Source organism: Lontra canadensis, unplaced genomic scaffold (genome assembly GCF_010015895.1).
Source record: "Lontra canadensis isolate GAN:19392208 unplaced genomic scaffold, GSC_riverotter_1.0 scaffold27, whole genome shotgun sequence".
NCBI lineage: Eukaryota > Metazoa > Chordata > Mammalia > Carnivora > Mustelidae > Lontra > Lontra canadensis.
This window is the reverse complement of record NW_022631021.1, coordinates 15,195,542-15,219,238: the sequence shown is the minus strand read 5'-3', so window position 1 is coordinate 15,219,238 and position 23,697 is coordinate 15,195,542. Positions and strand designations below refer to the sequence as shown.

The window sequence follows — 23,697 nt, the reverse complement described above, 5'->3', positions numbered from 1 at the left end:
CTAGAGTTTAAAACCTAAAAAATGTATTTTTGTCGGGAAAACTAACATACTGTAAGCCCATGTTTAAATATTATTAATTTCCTTAAATTAGAAGATTCTTTTAGGATCTACTCTAAATTTCCTTTTCAACTTAGCACCTACATTTGAAATAGATAATATTTTTGTCTTCCCAAGGAGTACATTTAATTTCCTTTTAGGACAGGTAAAGGATTGAAGCTCAGATAAATAGCTTTTTGCAACTCATTTCTAGTAAGCTGCATTGTCCTGTGACTTATAAAAGAATTATTTTAAAGTTAGGAGAATGTCATCTATTACCTGGTACAAGGGTATAATGTAGGCTGACCAAGTAGTCAGAAAGTGAGTTGGAACTGCTTGCACCCAGAGTAATTCTGTGAGTATTCTTTATTCCAAAGATGAAGCCTTATACTGAAAATACCATTTTGGCCTGTTTATATATAGTCACATCAATATAACTTGTTTGTACTTGGAAAATCACACCTGATGTTGACATGGTTGATGCAATTCTATCCCAGTAGATAAAATTTGGGTTGTACAAACATGACTGAGTTGCCTAAAGAGTGTTAATTTAGGTAGTAACCCAGTCTTTCTAAACGAAAAATTTTTACTAGACTGTTGTTTTAATTGTTTAAATAGACTATTGTTTAGAGAAGTTTTAGATTTATAGCAAAACAAGAGGAATGTATAGATATTTCTGGTATACTTCCTGCCCCTACACATGCATAACTTCCTCCGTCATCAATATCCCCCAACGGTGGTACTTTTGTTATATTCAGTGAGCCTACGGTGATACATCATTATCACCCTAAGTTCATAGTTTACATTAGAGTTCACTATTGATGTGTTCTACATTCTTTGGGTTTGGACAAATTTATGACAGGTGCCCACTTTTTTTTTTTTAAAGAGATTTTATTTACTTATTTGCCCGAGTGAGAGCACACAAGTAGGCAGGACGGGAGGCAGAGGGAGAGGGAGAAGCAGGCTTCTTGCTGTGCAGGGATCCTGATGTGGGGTTCCCTCCCGGGACCCTGGAATCATGACCTGAGTCAAAGGCAGACGCTTAACCAACTCAGCCACCCAGGTGCCCCAGGTGTCCACCTTTATAGTGGACATATATCATGCAGAATAATTTTACTGACCTAAAAATCTCTGTACTCTGCTCTACTCATGCCTCCCTCTCCCCAGACCTGGACAACCACTGATCTTTTTTATTGTCCCCATAGTTTTGCTTTTCCAGAATGTCATTTAGTTGATATCCTGCAGTATGTGGACTTTTCAGATCAACTCCTTTCATTTAGTAATATGTATTTAAGTTTCCTCCATGTCTTTTTATAGCTTTGAGGGGTAGGGAGGGAAGAAGGGTAGAGGGAGGGAGAATCTTTTTTTTTTTTTTTTTAAGATTTTATTTATTTATTTATTTGACAGACAGAGATCACAAGTAGGCAGAAAAGCAGACAGAGAGGGAGAGAGGAAGCAGGCTCACTGCTGAGCAGAGAGCCCAATGCAAGGCTCTATCCCAGGACCCTGAGATCATGACCCGAGGTGAAGGCAGAGGCCACTGAGCCACCTAGGCGCCCCTATATGTAACATTTTTTATAACGGTTCCTAGATATTCCATCTTATGTTTTTTCAATAATTTTGTTATTTTTTTCAGTTTTGGAAGGTTCTGTTGACATATTCTCAAGCACAGAGATTCTTTCCTCAGCAGTGTGAAGTCTACTGAAAGACATTCTTCATTTTTGTTTTAGTGTTTTTGATCTCTAACATTTCTTTTTGGTTCTTTCTTGGGATTTCCATCTCTTACTTGCATTACACATCTGTTCTTTCATGTTGTCTACTTTTTCTATTAGACCCCTTAGCATGTTAATCAATTGTTTTGAATTTCCGATCGGAATCCAACATCCCTGTCATGTCTGCCTTTCTGTGCTTGCTCTGACTCTTCAAACTGTGTTTCTTTTGCCTTTTAGTATTCCTTGTAAGTTTTGGTTGAAAGGTAGACATGATGTATTAGGTAAAAGAGGCTGTGGTAAATGGGACTTTACAAAGTAGTGGTAGGGTACCGGGAAGTGGTAGCACTCTGTAGTCCTCTGATTAAGTCTCAGTCTTGTTGAGCTTATGCCCCTGGACTGTGACCTTAAGCACTGCTTTTCAATCCCTTGTTTTAAGTGGGAAGGATAGCTAGAGTGGCCTGGAATTGTTTATTTACATTCTCCCAGGTTGATTAGGTTCTGATAAAATTCCTACAGGGTAGGTTCTGGTAAAATGGTTTTTGTTAAGGGCACGCCTTGTTAAGAAGAACAGAATGCTCTGGAATATTTAAAAATGCTTACTTTTCCTTTCCCCCTCCTGGAAGCATGAGAGGATTTTTCTCTAGTTTTTACTGTGAGAACCTGGCAGAACTATGGGAGATAAACTCACAAAAGTATGAGGGCTCTTCATGACTGGGTCATCTTGTGGTTTTTAACTCAGACTTCTCCCACTGAGCGTCCAGCAATTCATCAGTTCAAGTTTTTTACTCAGTACTGCTTCCTGCTGAAGTTTCCACTCATGGGTTTCTGCTCCATTAACTTATGATCCTCTCTCTCTCTTTTGGAGCACTGGTTTACACTGTCATCTCACTTTTCTGGTCTAAGAACGAGATCTAAGAAGAGTTGTTGACTTTAGGGTTTTTTAGGTTATTTTTCAAATAAAAAATTTGTCAGGATGGAGTAGCACTTATAAACTCCTTACAAGATGGACCAGAAACTGGAAGTTAGATCTATTTTTTTTACATCATTTTCTCCCATCCAAGTTCTAACCAGGCCCGACCCTGCTTAGCTTTCAAGATCAGATAAGATCAGGCACGTTCAGGGTGGTATTGTTGGTGGCATTGCTGAAAAACCAGAACCAGTACTGTTAGACCTTTAAGCAGGGGACTAATGGCTTAATGGCATTATTTTGTAGACTCAGAGCAAAGCAACACCAAACTCTTCGGTATTCAGATGATTGTAAAGTAAATAAAAATGATAAATTGTCTTAGCAGTTAGTTTATCTAAATTTTTGAAAACCACAGATGCTGGTGGATAATTGGCTGACCTACAAAATACCACATAAAGCATAAAATACATAAGGCACCTTCTTAGAAATTTGCTGATAATAAAAGTAAATGGTCCTTGGGGCACCTGGCTGGCTCAGCCAGAAGAGCATGTGACTCTTAATTTCAGGGTCATGATTGAGCCCCACACTGGGGGTAGAGGTTACTTAAATAAATAAATAAACTTAAGGAGAAAAAAGGCAAATGGTTCGTTAGTACAATAACTCTTTGGTAAATGAATTCATTATCCCAAAACTAATTTTGCTATTTAAAAGAAATGAAAATTGTTTTTTAATTATAGGATGTTAAGCATAAAGACTATATTGACCATCAGAAGGATAAAGTTGCTTTAACTCTGGCTCGTCTAGCCCGCCATGTTGAAGTGGAGAAACAGCAGAAGGAAGAGAAGAATAGAGCATTCAGGGTATGTGGCTATTTTAATTGGTGTTTTACCAAATCATGGAATTGCTTATAATAAAACTGTAACAAATTTGTCATCAACAAAATATATAATTATATTTTATATATATAAATATATATATAATATATATATAATATATAATTGAATCCAAGTTCAGCATGGACTCTGGATACCTCATCACTTTAGTACTTCATGATAGTTTTTTGTATCTCTCTCTTTAGTTTGTTAGATTCTAATCATATATGAATACAGGAGAAAAAATAAAATTGAGTGGACTTTATTTTGGGGAATTAAAAATCATGGGATTTCTTTATAGCAGGGTTTCTGGTTTCTGTATCACAAGAGTTTATTGGTGCTTTTGTAGACATAAGCTGTTAAATGGTCATTTTCTACCGAATAGAATGAGACCACTTTCTCAAACTTCAGCCTGCTCCTTCAGATTAAACCTGTTACTAAAAGGAAGAAATTTGAATCAGGTTTGTAGAAGAGCTGCTATGTGGAAAATGAAGCCTAATTTAGAATCTCTGATGATATAAATCTTTTTCTTCACTTGCTTTAGAAGGCCCCAGACCAGTTACTTAAAGAATCTCTTAGTACTGGGGCATCTGGCTGGTTCAGTCAGTGGAGCACGTGGCTCTTGACCTGGGGGTCGTGAGGTTGAGCCCCACGGTGGGGATAAAGTTTACTTAAAAAGATTTTTTTTAATAAAATAAAAATGAAAAAGCAATATCCCTCATTACTGACAGATGTTTATTAGGAGTAGAAAGTTCATGAGTTGGGTAAATAAAGCTTCATCCTAGGAGGTTTGTGGGTTTGTTTGTTTTTTTTTTTAGATTTTATTTATTTATTTGACAGAGATCACAAGTAGGCAGAGAGAGAAAGAGGGAGAAGCAGCCTCCCCACTGAGTAGAGAGCCCGATGTGGGGCTCGATCCCAGGACCCTGGGATCATGACCCGACCTGAAGGCAGAGGCTTTAACCCACTGAGCCACCCAGGCACCCCTCATCCTAGGAGTTTAAAAATGGAAATTGAGGGGTGCCTGTCTGGCTCAGTCAGTAGAGCATGCCAATGTTAATCTTAGGCTCCTGAGATCAAGCCCCACATTTGGTGTAAAACTTACTTGAAAAAAAAAAAAATCGAAATTGAAATCATGGCTCTGCCAGCAGCTGTTTGGATTTCAGCAGGTCCTTATCTTTTATAGACTTTGGGTTTTAATCTTAAAGGGACAGAGTTGGAGATGATCTTCCAAGTTAAGTACTATGATTTTTTTATTTTAACATCTCTGTTTTGATTCCTTGTCCAGTGGTTATCATAGAGGAGTTCATATATTTCTATAGCCTCTGTTTTAGTATTTCCTAATCCTGTGTAGAATAAATGAATATTCTTTACATTTAGAATTAGATTTGTTTGGGACTTTATAATGTAATACCAATTAAATGAGAGCATAGTGTTCTAGTTGTATGTTTAAATGCTTAATGCATTAAGATATAAAAAATAGGATTATTTCTTTACTGGCAGAAATACTATTCAATTTTAAGGATGATTCTTTCCCCAAACTATGTTAAGTGTATTGTTTATGGGGAAAATCTCTTTGAGAGAGGGATGGTTCACAAGCTGTCCTTTTCCACAGATTTCCTGAATGTTGCTAGCTTCTTTTTCCAGGCAGTGTTCCACATAGATAATAAAACATTTGTAGTGAGTTCAGATAAGAAAGCATCTTATAGGCACTATGGTAACTGGGGCTTTTCTCAGGGTGGTTTCAGCTTCCTCCATGTAAGTGCTCATTCATTCTAGTGATGACTTTATTTCAGCATTGAAGAAAGTTTTTTGAAATTCTGAAAATCTTGTTTAACCAATTGTAAAGAATAAATATATATCTAGATTTCACTAGGGAAAAACCAACTAATAGATATCTTAGTTCATTGCTTTCTATCCATTCATGATTTTTTAAAATTTGGTTTCCTGTATGGATAACTTATTTTTTAAAACTAGATGACAGAAAAGAAAAATGAAACAAACTATCCAGAAAGGAAGATAATGAAACTAAAAGAAAAATGATTGTTGAGGAATTCTAATGGCTGTTGACTCTGACTAAAACTGGATAGTAGAAAATATCTTCTAACTATTCTTAGGCCTTTGTGAATTACTGATGTATTACTGTTAAGGTGAATTTTGTATCTTTTGTGATGGAGTGGTTTTAATGAAAGAAAGAAAATTTATTAAAATCTTCATTGGATATGGGGCACCTGACTGGCTAGTCAGTAGAGCATGCGACTCTTGATCTCAGGGTCATGAGTTCAAGCCCTGTTGGGTACAGAGCCTACTTAAAATTAAACAAACAACAACAAAAGCTCTCTTCACTGGATAAATCACTTTCAGAGATAATGTTGTGTTGACTAGTTGACCAGCTACCAGCTTTGCTTATTGATACTCTAGGAGTTAAGATGACTTGCGAGAAGGGTTATATACCTCACATTTGTGGAAGAAACTTCGTGTAACAAAGGAAAAGGGTGGCTAATTTGGGGATGACTTCAGCCAATAAGTGTTTTTTGAGCATTGACTATTATGGGCACAGAGTTCAAATTCTGTTGTAAAAAATGCCAGAGAACATTTTTTAAAACCTGTTTATTTGGGGCACCTGGGTGGCTCAGTAGGTTAAGCCGCTTCCTTCAGTTCAGGTCATGATCCCAGGGTCCTGGGATCAAGCCCTACATCAGGCTCCCTGCTCAGCAGAGAGCCTGCTGCTTCCTCTCCCTCTGCCTGCTGCTCTGCCTACTTGTACTCTCTATCTCTGTGTCAAATAAATAAAAACCTTTAAAAAAAAAAAACTTTATTTTTAATTTTTGGCAGTTCTTTAAAATAAATAAGCTATTAGCTGTCATGGAGTAGTATTTGATCTTAATTATATTAATTTAAGAGTTTTTATTGTGGGGGGCCTAGATGGCTTAGTTGTTAAGCGTCTGCCTTCAGCTCAGGTCATGATCCCAGGGTTCCGGACCAAGCCCCACATCAGGCTTCCTGCTCGGTGGGGAGCCTGCTTCTCCCTTTCCCACTCCTGCTTTTGTTCCCACTCTTCGATGTCTCTCACAGTCAAATAGATAAATAAAATCTTTTTTTAAAAAAATTTTTATTGTGATAGATTTTACAAGTAACTTTGATAAGTGGTTTAATTTTGTACATTAGAAAATGTCTTTAGAGTCTACCAGATTCTTGTCATATTGCTTTCTTTGGATAAACTAGCTTTGTTCTCCAAACATGTAATTTGGAACACTACTGTAGGATGTGCTTTGAATAAAAAAGTATTTGATGATTTGTGAGATACTGCATATTTATTATATGCACATTAACACTCCAAGGCTTTGGAAGTCCTGCACTAAAGGAACTTTTAAAATGTTGTATTAAAACCAGTATTTATATACTTAATTTGGTTATAGAGAATTTTTAATATATATATAACTTGTTATATATATATGCTTGTTAACATTTTTGAGAATGAGTATTCTATGCCTGTACTTTGAACAATATTGTGTAGATTTATTTTGTATTGAAATCTTGAATCTCCCTGTTCCCCTCCTTACCATTTTTTTTTTTAAGATTTTATTTATTTACTTGACAGAGATCACAAATAGGCAGAGAGCCAGGCAGAGAGAGGGGGTAAAGCAGGCTCCCCGCCGAGCAGAGAGCCCGATGCAGGACTCGATCCCAGGACCCTGAGATCATGACCTGAGCCGAAGGCAGAGGCTTAACCCACTGAGCCACCCAGGCGCCCCCTCCTTACCATTTCTAGTAGGAGACCCTGTTGCATTGCTAACTAGGCCATTCCTTATTCTGGCCTATATCTTGTAAATCTAGAATTTGTGACTGTGATTTCTTTTAAGAACAAAATCTTGTTGAGGTGCGATATGGTGTACTGGTTAAGGGCATGGATTCTAGAATCAAATTGTGAGAGTCTAAATCTTGACATTTTTATTTATCCTTAGACAATTTATTTGACCTTTCTATACCTCAGTTTTCCCATCCTAAAATGCAAACAATAATACTACCTATTTCATAGAGTTATTGTAAGAATGAAATCTAAAATGGTTTTAGAATCATGTCTGGCATGGGGTAAGTGGTTAATAAGTTTTAATTGTTCTATACAACATGATTAGAGATTATGCAAATAGGTTTATAAATAATATATAGAAGAACTTAAAGACTAACAGTCTAAAGCATAAGTCTAGTTTCAAGGTTGGTATTGGCCTACTGGCTGTTTTTGGAAATAAAATTTTATTGGAACATAGCAATGCCCATTTGTTTACATGTTATCTGTGGCTGCTTTCATGCAGAGTTGAGTAGTTGCAGTAGAGTTGAGCTGCAAAACCTAAAATATTTACTGATTGACCCTTTATGGAAAAAGTTGGCAAACCCTAGATCTAGATGGTGATAAATGCTTTATACCAGCCCATACTAAGTACTAATGAAATCTGCTCTTATTAATTCTATTCACTGAACAAATATTTAATAGGCTTCTGTATACTTCATACTGTATGTGGAAACTTCGAAAAGAATGTATAAAAGTTTAAAAATGAAAATCATCATTCATATTTTTACTCCCAGAGATAATCATTGATGTTTTTTATATTTTCAGCCTTTGTTCCCTCTCTGCAGATACAGTCACATGTAGCTTGAAATAAATCTTTATTTATATTTGGCCTCATTTGTTTAATACTATTTGGTGATCTACTTGATACAAAAAGTTTATTTCTGCTTCATTGAAAGTTTGGTTAGTGTTTCTAATTGACTTCATGAAATGTATATGCCATAATTAAACAGTACCCCATTGTTGGAGATGTAGTTATAGTGAACTTTGTGCAAATATAGATTACATTGGGATCAACATTTCAGAGTATGAACTTTTGTTTTGACTTATCTATTTGGGATAGATATCTAGATGTGGAGTTACAGGCATAAAGGATAATCAATATTTTCTGATCGCTGATGTGTTAAAATCCTTTTCTCAAGGAAACCAGGTTAGTAATCATAGGTTAATTGATTTTTTTCTTAATACCTTTAGGAAAAAATCGATTTTCAGCATGCTCATGGGTTACAAGAATTGGAATTTATTCGAGGACATTCTGATACAGAAGCAGCAAGACTGTGTGTGGACCAGTGGCTAAAAATGCCAGGTACTCTTTAGAGATGAGAGTGGAACACTAAGGTTACTGAGCTTCTCTAAAGCCTTAAGGGGTTACATCTGTATTATCCAGTTGCTAATAAGTATATAAAGTATTAAAATTTAGTTTCAGTGATACTTAGTAATGGCCTACTTTATCAGTTATCTTCCCACATTGACAGAAGTATATTTTAAATATCATCCTTGATAACCTCGTTAGATGTTGCTCATTAATTTATTTGTGTTATTTCATAGTTATTACATGAAATAGTGCATGTGTCTTTGGGTTTATTTTCGGTCAGGAAAACTGCTCTAATGAAATGGAATTTAAGATGAGATCTAAAGGATTAGTGTTTACTTATTTTATCAGTATTGCCTGTGTAGATATTTTATAAGGACATGTCCACATGGAGGTGTCTAAAGTATTGGGTAGCTTCTTCACTAACTCTGCAGACCTGAGATTCCCAAAAGAGTCACTATGGAGGGGCGCCTGGGTGGCTCAGTGGGTCAAAGCCTCTGCCTTCGGCTCAGGTCATGATCCCAGGGTTCTGGGATCGAGCCCTGTGTTGGGGGCTCTGCTCAGCAGGGAGCCTGCTTCCCCCGCCCACCGCCTACCTGCCTCTCTGCCCACTTGTGATCTCTGTCTGTCAAATAAATAAATAAAATCTTAAAAAAAAAAAAAAAAGAGTCACTATGGAACATTTTCCCCACACCAGGTAATTTGGTGGAATTTTTTTGTTTTTTTATTGGAATTTTTAAGAGCCAGTAGGACACTCCTACCATGGCAGCTTTTCTTGCCTATCTTGTACAAGAAAGAAACACTGAGCATTTAAAAGGCTTAGGATATCCACAGAAGCCTTAGCTGAGTATTTAATCCAGCAGAACATTTAATTACAGAAAGTCATTAGAAATATCTGCCCAAGCATTGCTGAATTTGAATAGATAGCTTGTTGTTTTAAAGCTAGTTTTCAGGGGTGCCTAGGTAGCTCTGTTGGTTAAAGCATTGACTCTTTTTTTTTTTTTAAGATTTTTTATTTTTATTATTTATTTGACAGAGAGAGATCACAAGTAGACGAAGAAGCAGGCAGAGAGAGTGAGAGAGGGAAGCAGGCTCCCTGCTGAGCAGAGAGCCTGACGCGGGACTCGATCCCAGGACCCTGAGATCATGACCTGAGCTGAAGGCAGCGGCTTAACCCACTGAGCCACCCAGGCGCCCTCTCAAAGCATCTGACTCTTGATTTCAGTTCAGGTCTGGGTCCCAGGATCAAGCTCCACATCAGGCTCCATGCTCAGCAGGAAGTTGGCTTGAGGATTCTCTCCCCCTTTGCCCCTCCCCCCAACTTGTATTCTCTCTCTTGCAAATGAATAAGTAAATCTTTAAAAATAAAGTTTTCAGGGGCACGTGGGTGGTTCAGTGGGGGTAAGCCTCTGCGTTTGGCTCAGGTCATGATCCCAGGGTTCTGGGATCGAGCCCCACATCGGGCTCCCTGATTGGGAAGCCTGCTTCTCCCTCTCCCACTGTCCCTGCTTGTGTTTCCTCTCTCACTGTGCCTCTTTCTGTCAAATAAATAAAATCTTAAAATAAATAAATAAAGTTTTCAGAGGGCTTTTCTTTGAGTCTAATTACCACTGATAAGATAATTCCAAAGTTCTGTGACACAGTTTTTCCCATTATGTTGGATTAATAGGTTTGTATGTCTCTGCAATCAGACTACATACTCTGTGGAGACAGAGACCAAGGTTTTTTCATCCTTTTTTTGTGTAAATGCCTAAGAAGAGTGCTCAGCTTAGACATACTCAATAAATGTTTGAATATTACCCAAGATGGGCTATAAACATTTATGTTTGAACACAGAAAAGAAGCCTAGAACTTGGCTTCCAAATGTAACTGTCATTCAGCTAATCAAAAGAATTGTTTGGCATTCGAGATCTACTTTAGCAAAAGGGACTTAGAAATTATGGTAAATGGTTTTGTCTCCTTGGGTGTTCTTGTTAAGGCTCATATTTAAAAGAAAACTCCCTCTTGAGATGCCTTCTGTTCTCAGTAAAAGTTAATGACTTAATTCAGCTGCATCAGAATCACATGGGAGCTTTTAAATATATACCTGGGCCTCATCTCCAGGAATAATTCTAGGGTATCTGTAGTTTTGAGAAGATTCCTAGGTAATTTTGATAGGAAAATGGAGTAGAATTGTAAGACTTTATGAGCTCTAAGATCTCTTCTACAAATAGTTTATCTCATGTGACTCTAACACCTTCAAGTCCTATCTAGACCCCTTAGGCCTGATCCTTGGCCTCCAGATTGGCAAAATATTTTAATCACTGTAAAATGAATTCATGAGCATCTGTTTATGATTTATCTGGTCAAGTCGGAACAAATGACTCATTTAGCTAGTCTTGATGATTTTTTTTTTTTTTAGTATTATTATTTTTATTTGAGAGGGAGGGAAAGGGCACAGAGGGAGAGTGAGAGGGAGAAGCAAGACTCCCTGCTGAGCAGGGAGCCCCATGTAGGGCTCTATCCTAGCTTGAGCCTCTGAGATCCTGACCTGAGCCAAAGGCAGATGCTTAACCAACTGAGCCACCCCTGTCTTTATGATTCTTGACAAAACCTGGTATTTTATATATCTTCAGGACACACCTGATTCGTTGGTGGCTGATAAGCTTGAGCCTGGAGTTAAGGTGTCTAGTATGTTCTTTTTATGTGATTGTTTTAGTTTTTTGCTTGTTCCCTGCAACAGCACTATAAAACTGAAGTTTAGGATCTATTGCTAGAATAGCTGCTTTAGCATTGGGCTATATTTGGTATGGTTCTATTTCATAAATTAGTTTTAGAGAGTGCTGGGATGTTTGACTAAGGTATAGCTGGGGAAACAGATGAGCCATTGTTCTCTTCAATTATAAAAAGTGAGGTTCTACTTCTAAGTAGCATGAAGGGACTTTTTTAATCTATCCAGTATTGTGACTCAGCTCTTTGGTTAGAAGTACTTTATTTATAATTATGCTACTGAAATTTATCTTTTTTTTTTTAAAGATTATTTATTTATTTATTTGATAGAGATAGAGAGATCATAAGTAGGCAGCAGAGAGAGAGCCTGATGCGGAGCTCCATCCTAGGACCCTGAGATCATGACCTGAACCAAAAGCAGAGGCTTAACCCACTAAGCCACCCAGCCCCCTGAAATTCATCTTTTGTAGACCTTTATAGTTAAGACAGTTTGCATACATTTGAATATTTAGTAACTTAAAAACAACACTCTCTATACTATTTAAGGAAAAGGGCTATTTAAATCTCTGTATTTTGCCTTTCCATGGGAAAAAGTTATTTTCTTTCATTTGATTGTTTTCTCCAATTTTATTTTTATCTAGAGCCTTTATTTGGCTAAATAAAAGTCTTAATGGTTAATAGCTAGAATGTAAATGAACAGTAAAGAAAACTTTCATTATTCGGACTACATTAAAAAATTAAGGACAAAAAAGGTGTATTGTCATTTAATGCTTCTTTAAGATTAAAATGTGATTAATGCGGGGCGCCTGGGTGGCTCAGTGGGTTAAAGCCTCTGCCATCGGCTCAGGTCATGATCCCAGGGTCCTGGAATCGAGCCCCACATCGGGCTCTCTGCTCAGCAGGGAGCCTGCTTCCCCCCTCTCTCTCTTCCTGCTTGTGATCTCTGTCAAATAAATCTTTAAAAATATATATGTTTAATGCTATGCTGTTCATTGTTTGTTGGCAGAACATATTTATAAGCATTTTGGCAGCTTTTAATGGAGGCCTTCCCCACCCCCACCCCACCCCCAGCCTAGAACTAAAACAGCAGAAAAACAGCTGAAACCTTAAATTTATATAATAATCATTTGAAGATCTTAAAATTAGATGATGTTAAAAGTATAATGATCCATCCTATTTAAATCCTTAGGGGCTTTGTAGAAACTGCCATAAAGATAAATACCCAGTTTTCTGTTGTATGAAATATTCAAGGCATTGAAACAATCCACAAGAAATAATAATATAATGGAGTCAGTAATCAAACTGTCTGTATATAACTGCCTGATAAACAGTCAGAATCCTGGCAGTTTTACATTCCATGGTTTTATAATATAACTGTAAATTTTCCATCATATATCATGCATTAGGGGTTTCCCTGGAACAAAATTTGGCCAGAGAGTTGTGTCACTTTAAGATGAAGACTATAAAGAAATAAAGGGGATGAAGAATGGTCCAGGATAAAGAGAGATTAATTAAGAAAAACTAGTGAAAGAGGTGCCTGGCTGGCTCATTCCATAGAGCATGTGACTCTTGATCTTAGGGTTGTACAGCCCTATGGTAGGTGCAGAGTTTGCTTTCTTAAACAAGGGAGAGGAAAAAGAAAAAGTAATGATGGGCAGACTTTGAAAGGAGAAAAAGAAAAGGGATAAAATAGAATAAGTAGAAAAGAGAAAGATAACAATAAGTAAGTCTCTGGTTTGTGTTCTATAAATTTATTGCTGAGACCTGCATTACTTGATATCCAGGTTGGAACTAATTGATTAACGCCTGGTTTTTTCAGAAAGTACCACTCTTACTCTCCTTGCCTCCCTGAACTCTCCACTCTTCCCCACCTTTCCTAGTTGCATTTTTAACAATTTTCAGAGAACTCAGATCTTTTATAATATAGCTAAACTTTCTAATATGTTTAAGATAGTTAAAAGAGAAAAAAGAATGAGAAGAACTTTACCAGTTTATATAAATGAAAAGGGAGGTAGTGATTCTGTAGAGCAACTGATTTTCTAATCAGTGTTTGATCTTTGACATTTGTTAGCTATTGAACTTAAAGAAACACATTTTTTTCTCTCAAGAGAATGTTACTTAAAGATATTAATAGCTTTCTTGTGATCTCTCTGTCAAATAAATAAATAAAATACTAAAAAAAAAAAAATTCTCTCTTACTCTTCATCTCCAACCCCTTACTTCCCCCCGACCTCCCCAGCTCACTGGAGCACTCTCTCCTCTCTCTCTTTTCCTCACAAAACAAACAAACAAACAAAAAAAAAACTTTAAAAATGTTAACAGCTTTACTTGTCCCAAACACCTGTTTATATTTAGGTGATAATATCTTTTATAAGAAAGAAAACACTTAATTGCAATTAGAATCACCCAGTTGATGCTGTATCATAATTTTTTTGTTTTGTCATAATTTTTTTTAAGAATTTATTTATTTATTTGACAGGAAGAGACACAGCAAGAGAGGGAACACAAGCAAGGGAAGTGGGAGAGGGAGAAGCAGGTTTCTCGCCCAGCCAGGAGCCTGATGGGGGGCTCGATCCCAGGACCCTGGGATCACAACCCGAGCCAAAGGCAGATGCTGAGTGAGCCACCCAGGCACCCCTGTTTTGTCATAATTTTGATTACCAGTCCAAAAGTACAAGTATCTGAAGTAGGAACATAAGAATTTGTATTCTAATGATACAGGACTCAAAACAGGAACAATTAATTCTGGAACAAAAAGTTCATTCCGAAGAGGAGGCCAAATGCGGGTGTCTGGAAAACCAATTTTATGTCCCATAATGCACTGTAACAAGGAATTTGATAACGGGCACCTTCTCTTAGGACATTTGAAAAGGTAAGTATAATAGAACAGTGAATGCGGAAGAGCAAATGAGTTACAAAGTGATTGCATAAAATGAAAGCATGATACACCTGTGCCATTGTGATCATAGCTTTATATTCCAAACTCAAATTGTTTTGTGCTTTTATGATACAGTTAGGTTTCTTACAAGGTTTAAAGTCAGATTTTTTTCTAGTGATATTCTGTCTTTCAAGGCATGTAGCCTTTAAATATGTATTTATTCTTAATATGTCTCATAAAATTCTGAACAGATTTTTTACACTCTGATACGCATTTGAATCAGTTTTAGAGAAATCCACCCCATAAATACAAATTTCAAGAGACATAAAGCACTTAGAGATATTTGATCTAGCCTAAAGAAAGCTAATACGGTGTTACAAAACAAATGTTAAAGGCAAACCAAAGGTAGCAAAATTCATAACAAATAATTCCATTTATGAAACCACTCTACTAATTTACTGAATTTTTGAATAGTAGAGCTTGAGAAAGTAAATATCAAGGGAAGGCAATATTAAAGGCATTAAACATTTTTACCTTCATAGTTTCTCTTTCAGATAGTTTAAAGATAAGAGTTGGGAGCTTGGGGCCCCTTAGCCATTACCATTTCCAGCCATCTCACCCTACTTAGGCATTAAAGTACTATAAATGCTCCTAGAGAGAGCTTCAGCATTCTGCAAATAACTGGGTAGCATACTGTATCTAAAGTATTTTTAAAAGTCTTCAATTGTAAAATGGCACATACTTACTAAATGATTAAAATGAACATTAAAGAGATTAAAAACCATTTTTAAAAAACAGGTGTGTTCCAGAAATCTTGACATGAGATTATTATTCCTTTGGTTCATTTACAACTATTTGTGAATTTTGTGGTAAATAAGGTAAAAAGGAAAAGGTGATGGCTCCATAATTTTCAAACTGGAATTTTACCATTTGATTGGATCTTGGGTACATTTTATTTATCTCATCCATTTTATTGGATGTTGGGTACTTTTATGAAATCTTGAGCTAACTATTGATCACTGTTTAAAGGAATTACATGGTATCAAGGAGCCATTTATTATTTCTTGAAGATGAAGAACATTATTTGATATTTCAGTAGAAAAGTATAAATTTCTGAGAGAGAGAAAGAGTGTGTGTGTGTGTATACAATTGAATAAATGCTTAAAAATTAAGCTCCTAAAATGTGGACTTTTCTAATGTTACCTCTCTTTTGCTGAGTAGGTTTGATCACTCTCCATGTGATCCAACAATTACATTACATGGACCATTCATCAATTCCTTTGCTTGTGTAGTATGTTACAAAAATTTTGTTACTCAACAGCAATATAGGGATCACCTCTTTGCTAAGGTAAGAAGAGCATGTCCTAAATTAAGAGTAGGTATTTTTTTTCTAGAGACCCATGGGATTCGATATAGGTGTTTCCTTGCTGCTTTTAATCACCTACAATCACCTGTAATCACAAATAACCAATGATACATATAAGGTTCAAAATTATGATTGTTTAAGGAGAATAAAATGATTTAGAACATTAAATGTTTGTGGACAGGTAAACTTGATTAGTGAATACCAGCAGTCCTAAAGATCATCATAGAAACCCTTCCCTTGATGGAGTTGCTCTGTGGAATTAACCTTGTTCAAGATGCTCATAATGAGAACTAGAACCTTGATATTAAGTCCTCTGCCTTTCACTGCCTGTTGAAATGTTGGAGCCATGTAGTAAGTAATAATTCTTTTATAAATGGTAGTATTAAGAACTCTAGTATTTTAAAAAAGGCTCTTTTATGTAACTTTCATTAAGTATTAAATCTCAAGGGATACAAGTTGATTCATGGCATATGCAAATCTGTGTAATATACGGTTCTGTAATAACTGTTTACCATATTTGAAATATCTTTAATGACTTATTAACATTACAAAATGTTAATTGTTAATATGTTCACTGTGGAAAAAAATTTTTTAAGTTTTTATTTTAATTACTCGGTGCTATCATGACACGTCCACTCTTTAATCCTCATCACCTATTTCACCCGTCTCCAGACCCACCTCCCCTCTGGTAACCAACAGTTTGTTCTCTCTTGGTTTCACACTCTTTTTCCCTTTGCTCATTTGTTTTTTTCTTAAATTCCACATATGAGTGAAATCATATGGTATTTGTCTTTCTTTGACTATTTTGCTTAGCAGTATACTCTCTAGCTCCATCCATGTTGTTACAAATGGCAAGATTTCATCCCTTCTGAAGGCCAAGTAATATTCCATTATATTCCACATCTTCTTTATTCATCAATCAGGGCTCTTATTGGGCTCTTACAATAGTGCTACTATAAATATAGGTGTTCAGTATCTCTTTTGAATCAGTGTTTTTGTTCTTTAGGTAAATAGCCAGTAGTGCAGTTACTGGGTCTTAGAGTAGTTCTATTTTTAACTTTTTGAGGAACCTCGATGCTGTTCTCCACAGTGGCTGCACCAGTTTGCTTATCTACGAATAGTGCTCAAGTGTTCCTTTTTTTCCACATCCTCTCCAATGCTGCTTCTTTCTTTTGTTTTTGATTTTAGCCATTCTGGCAGATGTAAGGTGATCTCTCATTGTAGTTTTGATTTGCATTTCCCTGATGATGAGTGATGTTGAGCATCTTTTCATGCACTTGTTGACCATCTGGATGTCTTCTTTGGAGAAATGTCTATTTATGTTTTCTGCCCACTTTTTAATTGGATGATTGGTTTTTTGGCCATTGAGTTGTATACGTTCTTTATATATTTTTGGATACTAACCCTTTATCAGATATGTCCTTTGCAAATGTCTTTTCCCATTTAGTAGGTTGCCTTTTAATTTTGTTGATTATTTCTTTCGCTGTGCAGAAACTTTATTTTGATGAAGTCCCACTAGTTTATTTCTGTTTTTATTTCCCTTGCCTTAGGAGATACATCTAGAAAAATGTTGCTATGGCCGATGTCAGATTACTGCCTGTGCTCTCTTCAAGGCTTTTTATGGTTTCAGGTCTCACATTTAGGTCTTTCTTTTTTCTTTTCTTTTCTTTCTTTTTTTTTTTTTTAAGATTTTATCTGTTTATTTGACAGATGGAGATCAAAAGTAGGCAGAGAGGCAGGGAGAGAGAGGGGGAAGCAGGCTCCCCGCCAAGCAGAGAGCCCGATGTGGGGCTCAATCCCAGGACACTGGGGTTATGACCTGAGCCGAAGGCAGAGGCTTTAACCCACTGAGCCACCCTCACATTTAGGTCTTTAATCCATATTGATTTTATTTGTATGTATGGTGAAAGAAAGTGGTCCAGTTTCGTTCTTTTTGCAGGTAGCCATCCAGTTTTCCCAACACCATTTGTTGAAGAAACTGTCTTTTTCCCACTGGAAATTCATTTCTCCTTTGTTGAAGGCCATATAATTGTGGGTTTATTTTTGGATTTTCTATTCTGTTCCATTGATCGATGTGTCTGATTTAATGCCAGTACCACACTGTTTTGATTACTGTACCTTTGTAATATAACTGGAAGTCTGGAATTGTGATACCTCCAATTTTGCTTTTCTTTTTCAAGAGTGCTTTGACTATTCAGAGTCATTTATGGTTCCATACAAATTATTAAGATTGTTTTTTTTTCTAGTTCTGTGAAAAATGCTGTTGTTATTTTGGTAGGAATTGCATTAAAATTGTAGAATACTTTGGATAGTACAGAAAATTTTAACAATTTTTGTTCTTCCAATCCATGAGCATATAGTAATGTCTTCATTTCTTTATATCATCTTGAATTTCTTTCATCAGTGTTTTATAGTTTTCAGAGTACAGGTCTTTCACCTTTTTGGTTACGTTTATTCCTAGGTATTTATTGTTTTTGGTGCAGTTGGTTCAGTATTTTCAAAACAATCAACATATCAGTAAGAGAAGGTATAAAAAAACATGATCATTTCTGTAGTTGCAGAAAAAGCACTTGACAGTACAACATCCATTCATGATAAAAATCCTTAACTGTGTAGGTCTAGATGGAGCTTAACTTCAACATAATAAAGGTCATATAAAGGTCATATATGAGAAACCCACAGCTAACATCATATTCAGTAGTGAAAAACTGAGAGCTTTTTCTCTAAGGTCAGGAGCAAGACAAGAATGTCCACTCTGACCACTTTTATTCTTCATAATACCGGAAGTCCTAGCCACAGCAATTAGTCAACAACAACAAAAAATAAATAAAAAGGATCCAAATTGGTAAGGAAGAAATAAAACTTTTCACGATTTGCAGATCACATGACACTTGAATACAGAAAACCCTAAAGACTACCAAAAGCTGCTAGAACTGATAAATGAATTCAGTAAAGTAGCAAGATACAAAATCAATGTATAGAAGTCTGTTGCATTTCTATACACTAATAATGAAGCAGCAGAAAGTAAACTTAGGAAAACAGTATGATTTACAACTACACCAAAAACATTTATAAATATTTTTATATAAGATAAAGTGTCTGAATTTTTACATAAGAAAAGCAGTGTGTTGGGACACCTGGGTGGCTCAGTTGGTTAAGCGGCTGCCTTAGGCTCAGGTCATGATCCCAGTATCCTGGGATCGAGTCCCACATCGGGCTCCTTGCTCGGCGGGGAGCCTGCTTCTCCCTCTGCCTCTGCCTGCCTCTCTGTCTGCCTGTGCTTGCTCACTCTCTCTCCCTCTGTCTCTGACAAATAAATAAATAAAATCTTAAAAAAAAAAAAAGGCAGTGTGTTGTGAATATGAATGCTTAAATATTTGTTGAATCAGTGCATACATTTTAAATCAATAACATTCTACTGTTTGACAATATTATAGTTCATTTAGTTTCCTATTAGATGTATTAATTGTTTCAATTTTTCTGTTACTAAACACAAAACCAGTTTTGGGGTGCCTGGGTGGCTGAGTTGTTAAGCGTCTGCCTTCAGCTCAGGTCATGATCCCAGGGTCCTAGGATTGAGCCTCGCATCAGGCTCCCTGCTTGGTGGGAAGCCTGCTTTCCCTCCCCCAGTTCCTCTGCTCATGTTCCTATCTTGCTGTATCTCTCTCTGTCAAATAAATAAATAAAATCTTAAAAAAAAAATACCAGTTTAAATATCTTGTTAGCTAAAAACCTATAATAAATCACAGCTGTGAGTACAGCTATGTGCTGAGTGTTGTGAACCCTAGCAAGCCATCAAACCTGGGGATGGTCTTGGGGACTCCCAACACAAGTGGTAACCTTGATATCGGCAAGAGGTTACTGCTGTAGGACAGTGATATGATGAAAATAATGCTTTATACCTTTAGAGCTAGAAAGATTCTTAATTCTAAAATCAATTAGTTCCCTTTTTTAGGGATACCAAAGAGATGGAGTGGTATTAGAATGGTAGCAGTGTTCAGGGTGGATTCATAGGTGTAGAAAGGTGACCAGTTTAGGTGACTTTTGTAGTAATTTAACTTTGAGATGAAAAAAAGGCTTTGCCTAGGTATTGGCATTTAGAATAAAGACGTTAAAGTAAAGCCAGAAGAAATGATAGGGGTTTCTATTGTTGTGACAAAGGTTTGAGAAGAGAAAAGAAGAAAAAGATAATCTTTTTTGGTGTTTTCAGGTGGTCACTAATACTCTACCTTTTTCAAAACAAGAGTCTTCAGGGTGTGTTTTCCTTTTCCAGGTCATTAGTGTTTTGTTCATTTTAATGAGTATATTTAGCTTTTTATCTTTAGTAAATCTGAATAGGTATTTTAACCTTTAAATTAATTCTTCCATTTGTGTTTTTCCAAATTTCATTTTGTTTCTTTTTTTTCTGGGAGTCATTCATTTCGTGCTGTTTTACCTTGTCTCCAGGAAGTAAATTTATGATGTTTAGCTTTCTGGGAAGGTTGATGGTAAAATAGAACAAAAGCTTTGGTTTCTACTGTCACTTTTCTTAGCTGTATGTACTCAAGAAGTTACTCAACATCTGCATGTCTTCGTCTCTAAAATGGAATCATAGTTACATGCAAGATTGATGAGAGAAAGTATACCACTATATAAAGCACTTAGGACCTAACATAGCTCTTATTAAATTCTCCTTATTTATTCTTTGGAGAGTCCATCACAGGAACTCTAAAGGAAACTGGTATGCATTAGATTATAATTGCCTACCTTAAATCAGCCAGAAGAGGTCACTAGACGATTGTATACCTATGAATTCCATTTTGTAAGGCTGGCATCCTTCAGTGAAAGAGCCGGAAATAATCACAGTTTGCATTTTTGCCTTGCTACCCTCCACGTTCCCTTTCATCTTTAGTTTTCTGTCTCAATCAGTGCTGCTTAAGCTTTACACACAAATCGCTTTGGTATCTTGTTAAAATATAAATTCTTGCACTAGATCTGAGAGGGGACTTTAGATTCAAGATACCTAACAAGCTTACAGTTGATGCCCGTGCTGCTGGTTCTTAAGTCGTGCTTTGCGTAACAAGCGTCTATTTGATTTTGATATTAAAGCCATTTAATGGGTATACCACTACATAGCTTCCTGCTTTCCTCCCTTTTTGGTGGTGGTGGAGGTGTGGAGGTGGTGGAGTTCATATTGTAAGCTCCAGTGTGCCCCAGTGTCACTTGTGGGTCAATAGGTATAACCTCTCATTCTGTTCCTAGGCCATTCTATCATTGAAAGTGATTTTTTCCCTTTTGTTAGCCTCTCCTCCCTACCCTAGGCAATCTGTCTCTATAGTTTTGCCTTTTCTGGGTATTTCATATAAATGGAATTCTAGAATATGTGGCCTTTTGTGAGAAGATTCTTTCATTTGCCATAATTTTGTCAAGGTTCATCTTTTTTTTTTTTTTTTTAAGATTTTACTTATTTAATTGACAGAGAGAGACAGTGAGGAAGGGGAGGGAGAAACAGTCTCCCTGTTGAGCAGGGAGCCAGATGCAGGACTCGATCCCAGGACCCCCGGATCATGACTTGAACCGAAGACTGAGCCACCCACTTGCCCTTTCCATTTTTTTAAATATATTTATTCATTTGAGGGAGGGAGAGGGAGAATAAGAGCACAAGCAGGGGGAGGCGCAGAGAGAGAAGCAGACTCCCTACCAAACAGGGAGCGCAATGCGGGCTCTTTTCCCAGGACCCTGGGATCATGATCTGAGCCAAAGGCAGATGCTTAACCGAGCCACCCAGGTGCCCCAAGTTTCATCTGTGTTGTAGCATACCTCAGTACTTCATTCCTTTTTATTTCCAAGTAATCCTCCATTGTTCAGAAATATGCCACTTTTTGTTTATCAATTCATCAGTTGGTGGCTACTTGGGTTATTTCTACTTTTGGGCTATTGTGAATAATGCTAGGGGTGCCTGGGTGGCCCAGTGGGTTGAACCTCTGCCTTCGGCTCAGGTCATAGTCTCAGGGTTCTGGGACCAGCTGAGTGTCAGACTCTCTGCTCAGTGGGGAGCCTGCTTCTGTCTTTCTCTCTCTGACTGCCTCTCTACCTACTTGTGATCTCTCTCTGTCAAATAAATGAATCTTAAAAAAAAGTTTAAAAAAAAAGGTTTAAAAAAAAGAATAATGCTGCTAAAAATAAATGCACAGGCCTTCATGTGGACATATGCCTTCAATACTTAGGTTTTGGGGTCATATGGTAATTATATTTGTTTGAAGAACTGCCAAATTGTTATCCAACACACTACCATTTTATTTTCTTACCAGCAATATATGTGGGTTCTGTAAAGTTTTGCAGGAGAGGTAAACACAACACCAGGCAAGATAGGCGCAAGGCAAGATTTATTAAAGGCACTCTCTGGCGAAGTTTCAGGGCCCAAGAGACGGGGATCCAGGAAAGTGGCGCCAGGTGGAGGTGGGCACTCTCAGGCGAGGTTCCACGACTCCGGAGAGGGGAGGGTCCACAACTCCCCTCCCGAGTCGGGGAAGTCGCGCTGGGAGAGAGTCCGCGGGGTCTTTTATCAGGCTAAGGCAGGGCATGGGTTCACAGCCATACATGGTAAGATATTTGGTGATCGGAGGGTATGGGAGGGGGGGTGGTCCTGATACTTCTGTTTCCTGCATAGGTATCGGGTTACCTATGGAGATGTGACCTGGGCATACATCCTTTTGGCGGGAGAGTCAAGGGTTAAGGAAGGGGGGTGGAGGGGCCTGGAAGATGGTGGCCTCAGCGGTCATTTCTGTTGTTCCTCCTCCATTCCCGAAGCCACCAACCCAACAGGTTCTAATTTCTCCACATCTTAACAACACTTATTATGTGACTTTTAAAACAGCCATCCTAGTGGATATGAAATAATATCTTATTGTGGTTTAACTTATTTTATGTATACAAATGTATATAGTGTATTTTATTTTAATGTAATCAGAAATATAATGGCAGAAAGGAATTGAGTACTTTAACTTATGAGACATTCTGCTTCCCACTCCTTCCCCTAGTTTGTACAAGGAAATATGCTCTCCTTTCACAATAGGTATATTTCATTTAAATTTTATGTAGAATCACGTTCTTGTTCTATTGAGCAAACACTTTAAACAAGCTTTATATTGAATCCATTTATGACTCATAATTGAACTAAAAATTATTTTGTTGACGTTCTTCAAGTAAGGGACATTGTATAAATTTGTGTTTAGGAAATCCCTTTAGTGCTCTCATTTACCTTCTCATTGGAATGCAAAGTATCTTCTTGAATGTTATCTTCTGCATGGTGTAGGGAGTAGTGGAAAGAGCAAAGAATTTATAACCAACATATAAGGCTGTGTCTGAATGGTAGTTTTATCTTACTTGATTGGAGGGAAACTAAATTTTAGTTTTCTCATTTGTAAATAATGAAAATAATACTTCATGGGATTATTAGATTTTGAACCCTAATGTGGTGCTTCACATGCACTCAATATATATGTAAAATTCTTACTCATTTTTTTTTTCAAGATTTATTTGTCAGAGAGAGCACAAACAGGGGGAGCAGCAGGCAGAGGGGGAAGCAGGCTCCCTACTGAGCAAGGACCCCAATGCAGGACTCCATCCCAGGACCCTGTGATCATGACCTGAGCTGAAGGGAGACGCTTAACCCACTGAGCCACCCAGGCATCCCATATATACTATTTCTGTATCCCTAATGTTAATGATAGTGAGTTTAAGAAGACACAATACAACTTTTAAGGCTATTATTCTAAAGACCATTAACAAGATGTTAAATTATATTTATATACAAGCACACACATATATACATATATATGTATACATATAAATATATATTTTAAAATACTTTCAGTCTTGGGGCACATGACTCTTAATCTTGGGGTATGAATTCGAGCCTAGTGTGTAGAAAAGTATCCAAACTTAGTTAAGAGGTTCCTCTATTTCAAAACTAAAAATATTTTTTAAAAATTTTTTTCAGTAAACTTTACCCCCAATGTGAGGCTCGAGTATTGACTACATCAAAATTTTTAAATGACCACATACAGAAGTAATAGA

The 23,697-nt window shown here is 36.9% G+C and overlaps 1 protein-coding gene across 5 annotated transcripts in view; it reads left to right on the top strand.

The window, feature by feature from the left end:
* ZNF451 (zinc finger protein 451) overlaps window positions 1-23,697 on the top strand; it is a 139,041-nt gene that overhangs the window by 77,873 nt on the left and 37,471 nt on the right. For all 5 annotated transcript variants that reach the window (XR_004383472.1, XM_032864468.1, XM_032864471.1 and 2 more), the window contains 4 exons: window positions 3,393-3,515; window positions 8,569-8,680; window positions 14,117-14,267; window positions 15,495-15,621. Coding sequence is in view for 4 of the 5 variants with exons in the window: in XM_032864468.1 (XP_032720359.1) it covers window positions 3,393-3,515; window positions 8,569-8,680; window positions 14,117-14,267; window positions 15,495-15,621 (513 nt within the window). In the remaining variant the exon portion in view is untranslated. The remainder of the gene's footprint in view (window positions 1-3,392; window positions 3,516-8,568; window positions 8,681-14,116; window positions 14,268-15,494; window positions 15,622-23,697) is intronic.